This window comes from Mastomys coucha, unplaced genomic scaffold (genome assembly GCF_008632895.1).
Source record: "Mastomys coucha isolate ucsf_1 unplaced genomic scaffold, UCSF_Mcou_1 pScaffold5, whole genome shotgun sequence".
Classification (NCBI taxonomy): Eukaryota; Metazoa; Chordata; class Mammalia; order Rodentia; family Muridae; genus Mastomys; species Mastomys coucha.
Window position 1 is genome coordinate 84,139,938 of NW_022196911.1, and position 7,321 is coordinate 84,147,258.

Sequence of the window (7,321 nt, forward strand, 5' to 3'; positions counted from 1 at the left end):
GTTGGCTTAGAAATGGCTGGGAACGCCATTCTAACAGGACACAAGGGATTCTCAGTTTCTTAGGGTTTTGTAGCTTCACAAAGAAGTGACAAGGAAACACGGGAGTGGGTTTTCTAATTCCCAAGGGAATGTGGTTTACACAATTGACAGAGGTGACACTTTTTCCCCCAGTGGTCTTAGGAGACTCCTATGAAAGGATCATTTAGTTCCAAAAGTAGCAATGACCCACAGGTTGAGAACCCTTGCTTTAAGGCATACCATCTAAGAGTTTCAACCCATTCTGACTGAACTGAACTCTCAGAGGAGCCTAAGATTGCCTGGGTCTCTGTAAAGTTGCCACGTCCCTCATGTCTCCCTGTCTTCTTGAGTCACAAAGAAGCTGTGACAAGCTGAAAGAGACCTGGGCAAGGGACCCTCTTCACGATAGAATGCCAGTTCATGGATGCTTTACTAGGTCTAAATTCCTTTCTCTTGATACCTTGAAGGGAAAACATAGATCAACCGTCCTAATCCCTAAGACATATGGGAAGGCATGTGGAATGCAAGGCCAGACCTGACATGGGACTTCCTGGCACAGGAGAACATTCAGAACTTGCAGAGCCAATGTGAGTTGTTGCCTTGAAGGCTCAGGAGGCCACTAGGTCTTGGTGACAGCACCGGCTTTCAGTTCCCTGTGGCTCTTAGAAAAAGGGGACTATCCTCTTTGCAGTGGTCCTGAGAAGCACACTGGAGCCTCATTCAGCAGCACCAGAGGAACTGAGAAAATGCTGTCGCATTGCTGGCCTTTCTACTTTTGTGTCATAGCAATGGCTATGACTTCTGCCATTCCCTGTGTAAAACAAAGTGGCACAGAATGACAGCAGAGACTGGGAGGGAGAGAGGCAGCAGAGGAGACCGGAAGAGACACACCGTTTCATTCTCTCTTTCACCAATCTGGGAAATATTTATTGATGGAGAACCCAACAGGCACAAGCCCTTAGTTAAATACCCCCACAGACCCCAAGCTGTTTCCTTCCACTTCCCATCCCCACCCACTCTTAGGTGGAATTCCCAGGCTGCGGTTTTTCTGAAGGCCAGTAGGTGTCAATGTGTCAGCAGAAAAGCTAGGGGGTCCCTGGCATTTGAGAGCCACCTATGAAATGAATTTCCATTTCTTCTGAGTACCATTGTGTGCGAGGGCAGCAGGCAGGACGCTTGAGGGTAAACAGGTGGAGGAACTCAAAATCTCTGTTTGCCAGAGTTTACTGAGCCTAAGCAGACAGTAGACCCAAGTAACAGTTATAAGAGACAGAAGGAAGAGAACTGGGGGAGAGGGGATACAGAAGGCCTCGTGGGCCCATCTTTCATGTCATAGTTGGGGGGGACAGGCTCAGCAAGGGGAGGTGACTGACTTACGGCCACACAGCAACCCTTGACTTCAGCTTTCCTGACTCCTAGAAAAGTAACCACTTTTTCAACTCAACATTCCTTCTCAGTAATTGGAGTTTCTTGCTATTCAAAATTTCGCCTCTATTTAGCTACAACTGTCCCTGCAACATACCCCCTTCTGATGACTCCTTGAGGTCACTAGATAGTTAACAGACATCTCAGAGAAGGCAGTACCCTTATCATTGGCCCTGTTGTGCTGCTAGAGTAGACTTATCTGGCTCAGGAGGGCTCACGTGGTTCTTCACTTCCGGGAGACAGCAAGTTGGGAGCTTGAAGCTATCCTGGCTGGGAGCATTTACACTATGGAAATTGGTAGCAGCTGCCCATAGGAGATATTTCTCTCCCAGAGAGCTGTATACCACAGCTCTCAGAAACTCATAGAAGGAAACAGGGTCTTGAGGGGGAAAGGTGATCTACCAATGAGACATTGCTTCTAAGTGGTGAAGCCTGGACTCCAGTGCAGGAGGGTGGGTGATAGGAGGCTGCTCAAAGAGACCTGACAACAGTCTTTGAAGTCACTTGGAAGTGACAGAGCCTAGCTTGATCCCAGGGAGCTTACTCTGTGTTGTCCCGCAGTGACAAAATAAAATATCAGAGGCTGAGAGAGCTACAAAACGACAACAGAAACATGTTTCCCTATAATTCTGTAATCCCGGAAATGGGAAGTCTAAAATCGAGGAGCTGGTGTCTGGTGAGGACTCTCATGCCTTCCTTCCTGTGTGGAAGGTACCCATGGCAGAAAGGCAAGGGTGGTGAGAGAAACAGAAAAGGGGTCAAGTAGAGATGATTAGGATAATGAACCAACTCTAGAGGTGACACCATCCATCCAATATGCTCTGCCTTCAAAAGCCCCTCACTTCTCAATACTGATAGGATGACAGGGTTTCACCATGAGCTGGGTAGGGGACAGACATTTCTGCCTTGGCACTAGATGCTGCAGCGGCGGCTGCTGTCCCAGGTAGGGTCATTGGAGGACAGCAGAGCAGGGGCCAGTTTGAGAGAAGAGGTAATTTATCCAGCTCTGTGTGGATTGGCTTCAAGGCCGGTTGTTGGGGAGACGTTTATGTTTGGAATCCCAGTGGGGGGTCTGGGCAAGAGACAGCAACATGCAAAGGCAGACAGAGTCTTGTTCCCGACTGAGCCACATGTGGCTAGAAACATTTGCCTCTGTTAGAGTAACCAGGCAAAACCACAAGATTTACCCATACACACATACTCCTATTGGTCACCATCCAGGGACGTTGGGGAACATTACTTATGCTCATTTCCCTAGTTCTAGAACCTGAGGAGCACTCGGGAAGTTTTAACTGAATAAATATGAACGGCTCATTTTTATCCTACAGGCATTTCTGTGGACCACCCTTTAAGAGCAAACACATTTATCACACTAAGTAGATCATCTATGCATTCTGGCATCATCTGGCCATTGCAAGAGTATGGATTACTCCTCTAGCATCTTACAGCTAGTGGTGGATCACCATCATTCCATCATTTCTTTTTTTGTTTTATTTATTTATTTTAATTTTTTTTTTTTGAGACAAGGTTTCTCTGTGTATCCTTGGCTGTCCTGGAACTCACTCTGTAGACCAGGCTGGCCTCGAACTCAGAAATCCGCCTGCCTGCCTTTGTCTCCCAAGTGCTGGGATTAAAGGCGTGCGCCACCACCGACCGACTCATCATTTCTTATAATGCCTTTGGTGAGGCCGAACAAAGCCCAGACACCAGGCCATAAAATCATCTGTACTCCTTATGAGTTGGGAGACTGCTAGGTCTTAGAAGCCTGTGAACCTGACCTGGCTTGTCTTGACTTGGCCAGTTTTCTCAACTCCTTCGGAATTGGCTTGCCCTCGGAGTTAAAGGAACACTTGAATTCTAGTTCTGACCAGGTGACCAGTTAATGAGAAGCTTCATTTCAGGAGACTTGGGAAGCACAGGTAAATCTGTAGGTTACCGACAATATGCAAAATAGTGAACTGAGGCTTTCCTTCTGATTGGCCGAAGGGTCTTGATGTCACAATGAGAAGGGTCTATCCACTTCACATGATCGTGCCTCTAGCTCCCAAGTATCTCTCTGACTCAGTTTCTTGGCTTCCTCTGTGCAGGAGAAAATGGAAGCCCTCTTTCAGGCAGGATCCATTCTTATGAAGGTGAATACCTTACAGGGCAAGAAGATGGTGGAGAGTGGGCTCCAGTCTGGGGACCTTTCTCTGTCTCAGTCATGGCCCTCCTACCTCCCTCTACCGGCCGACTTGGAGATCCTGCAGCAGAAGGTGGCCGCGGTACAAAGCGAGCTGGAGGACTTCAAGAAGGAGGCGCTGAAGGCCATCCGTTACCTGGAGGACGCCTTCTGCCAGATGAGTGGCGTCCTGGCACAGCAGGAGGAGCAGGCGGCGCGAGTGAAGCAGCGGCTGAGGGAGGAGGAGGACCGCGGCATCGTTCGCAACAAGGTCCTCACCTTCCTCCTGCCCCGGGAGAAGCAGCTTCGTGAACACTGCCAGCGGCTGGAGAACATGCTGGTCAGGAGCCACGATTCCCTGCGAGTCATCAGGAAGAGCCAGGCCGACTGAGCAGCCCGCGTGTGCGCCCGAGGTGGTGGGCAAGATTATTTTTTAGTGGAAGGGCAAATGCTAAGCCCCCGTTTATTCCCCTTCCCCCATTTTTATTGCTTTCCTGCTACCAAAATAACACCATGCAGAACGGCAAAAAAGCCCTCAATATGGTTTTCGGGTGACGTTCCATTTATCCAGCCTCATCAAGGAAGGAGGCCCCAGACACTGTAACCGTCAGACCTGTAACTGTCACCTCGAACTGTTTCCCCGTTTGTAATGGTACAGTTGCTTGGATGTAGTAGCATTTTTCTTGTATATTCTTAAACTGGTTGTGTTGAACAGATTTACCTTTCTTTTAATGACTCCAGGCTTTCGTGATTTATCACTTAACAATTGGTTTACTGAGACCTGTCAATGTGTGTTCTATACCGAGACAGGCTGGGGGCTTAGTGACAGAGCTTGCCCAGATCCTGAAATGGACTCAGACGGTTGGATTTGTGTAATTCCTGACCTCTCCGTTTCAGCCTGCTTGCAAGGTTGGACTATTGTTCCTCTCTTTTCCTTACGGCTTTGGTTCATCTCTGCTTCCTCTCCATTTAGCCTGAAGATGGGCTGCTCTGTGTGTGTGGGGTGAACCTTGTTAGGTTTCTGCTCGTAGAACTCTCTGCACTCCACTTCCCACCCCACCCCCCCCACCCCCGGGTGACATCTATAAGTTCGCACAATAAAACAGTAAAACTGACACCTTCATTTGACTCACTGAACAGTAGTTGCTAGGGTGTCTGGTCATTTATCAAGTAATATCCCCCCAGCACCCCCCAGCACCTCCCCCATACTGTCTGCCCCCACAGGCACCTCCTGAGGGTAGGACAGCGCCTTTCAAATGGTAAACTAACCAGCAAACCCCAAACACTCCTGTGTGCTCTCTCTGTGTTAACGAATGGCTAGTGCTCCAAACCCAGGCCCCTTGTGTGCAATCACTTACAGTCTTGCAGGCTCACAATCCCCAGAACCAATCAGGCTGTTTTTGGACTGGCTCCTTCTGGGGTACGTGGCTTGAGGCCATTAGCAGTCACTGTGACTTGTGTTTACAATCAGCCGGTTTCACCAATTCATATATTATTTCTCCGGCCTCGCCCAAAAGCCTAAGGGGGTCTGGTGGCCAGAGGTGATACTGAGCAGTTGGGTATCTCCAATCCAGGGCTTGCAGCTTGGCGCATGCCCTCTGACCTTCCGATGCAGCCTCATTTATTCTCCTCCTCTACTCGCAGGCTCTCAAATAAGATCCAAATATTTGGGTCCCTTTGAGTCGGCATTCCACCAAAAGACCTTGCGACCCTTGGTTAAGCACAATATCCAGCCATCAACCGTCTTCCTAGAAGGGCTGTATCTCTGCTCTAACTATAGGCAGCTTTCTCCTCTACTTCAACTGCCATAGCAACTGAGTTCATTTAGCAACAGTAATATTGATAATCCCACAGTAGCTTGGAGTCTTCAGGCACAGTACACATTGCCACACACTTCACTTCAGCGTTATGAGGAAACCAAGACTTAAGCTGAGTAACTTGCCCAAGATCAAAGCTGGCCGACTGGGGATCTGAGCCTAGCACTAGCTAGCTCTTTTAGAGCCTGTGCTCTTAGCTGTCCTGGAGTGCCCTGGAAAGCTTTGTGGATGTCTGATATATGCCTCTTAGTGTAGGTGAAACGTTGCTGAAATTGCTGAGGTTAGCTCTGGAAGAAGGGAGTGTTTCTTAAAGGAGATTCCCAGACCACTAAGCCCTAGAAAGAGACAGACAGACAGATGGACACTGACACACACACACACACACACACACACACACACACACAGAAAGAGAGACAGAGACAGAGAGGAGAGAGGAGAGTTTCAAATGTAACTAGGAAAGAGTGCTTGACTGGTTAACAGAAGTCTGCCCATTGTAGAGGAAATAGGATCTAAAGGCATTCACTCATAAGGAGAGGACTCTAGTCTCCTGCAGGTCTAGCCTGCCACTTGACCACATCTGAAGCCACCTATGTTTAGTTTTAGTCTGACATTTTGAGAGGTCTCGGCTATCTGGAAGCATGGTCAGAGCGTGGGAGAGGCCAGATGGTCCTGAGGAAGAGACAGGAAAGAAGGACCTGGGGACCTTAGCAGAGATAGTTTTAGGGAAGGTCCAATCACAGTTTTACAGGCAGGCACTGGACAGACTCTGCCAGTGGGCTCCCGGGGCCTAATAAGCACCACCTCTCCTTTTCCCGTTCAGGTGAAGCACACCAATTGAGGATAAACACAAAAGACAGGTTAAAGGAGACAAAAATGTCACCTTCATAGCTGGTAACACTCTTGAGAGTGTGGCTTAGGATCTGCCAGCCACATCTAGCTGAGACCTTGTACCCTAAACCCGATGCCATCTACAGGCAGAGTGCAGCCGCTGGTGGTGTGTGTGTGCAGAGAGTGGAAGTGATGTGCTGGGTGGGTCCTGCCCTTTCTCCAGACACTTCAGGTGGGAAGTTGTCTTTCTCTGGGTAGGATTAGGTGAAGAGACAGAGTGACCAGGGGTGTTACCTGAATATGCATCTTTCCATCATGAAAGAAGCCGAGGAAAATAAGCAAAGAGGAAAAGTTCAGTCGAACCATCTAATCCTGTAGGGTAGCAGTTGTGATAAGAGAGAGCATGAAGCAGACCCCCTCCCCATATAAGAAACAGAATGACAGGGGTGTTATGCGTCTGGGCTCTAAAGGGCTGCCTCAGCTTATCTAAAATGTGGACATTTTGGAAAAAACTTTCACATTTAAAGGATTCTGGGGAACTAGTTTCAGAGCCTTTGCAATATCCTGCCCTATAGACTATCTCTGCTTCTTCCCTGGGGCCTCTGTCCTCACCAGAAGGTTTATGCTAACAATGTGATTTGTGCTTAGGGCCCTGGATCATGCTGTATGGGTTTGACCTCTAGGGGAGCTGTAGACTGCAGAACTGAGGTCAGCTACACCGCTGCTCTGTGCCTGAGAGATTAAGCCACCAATAAAAACCCTGGACACTAATACTCAGAGGATTTGACCTGGTCGGTACTATTTGACCCACGTCTCTGCACACTGTTGCTGAGAAAATTAAGCATCATGCATACAAATGTGCCAAGAGGCCAGCCGGAAGCCTCGAGGCCTTGACACTGTCCTCTGGGTCTTTGCTGGTTTTAAACTGTGTTCTTTCTACAGTGCTCCATAGAAACTATGAGGACGGCAGCTCGCTTAGTCTTCTGAGTTCTTCTAGTGGATCCTGGAACCAGGGAGTATGACCCAGGGAGCCACAGCAGAGTCGGCTGCACCTGTTGTGATGCTGTGAATT

The 7,321-nt window shown here is 48.7% G+C and overlaps 1 protein-coding gene across 1 annotated transcript; it reads left to right on the forward strand.

Annotated features, from left to right (window-relative positions):
* The first annotated feature begins 436 nt into the window (after positions 1-436).
* Positions 437-4,715, forward strand: Ccdc182 (coiled-coil domain containing 182). The gene is made up of 2 exons (XM_031352620.1): positions 437-605; positions 3,531-4,715. The coding sequence occupies exon 2, from the start codon at positions 3,537-3,539 to the stop codon at positions 3,993-3,995; it is 459 nt and encodes a 152-aa protein (XP_031208480.1). The 5' UTR covers positions 437-605; positions 3,531-3,536; the 3' UTR covers positions 3,996-4,715.
* The last annotated feature ends 2,606 nt before the right edge of the window (positions 4,716-7,321 follow it).

Excerpts from the sequence above, each read along its gene's own strand:
- Ccdc182 (XM_031352620.1), top strand. The coding sequence starts at position 3,537 with ATGGAAGCCCTCTTTCAGGCAGGATCCATTCTTATGAAGGTGAATACC.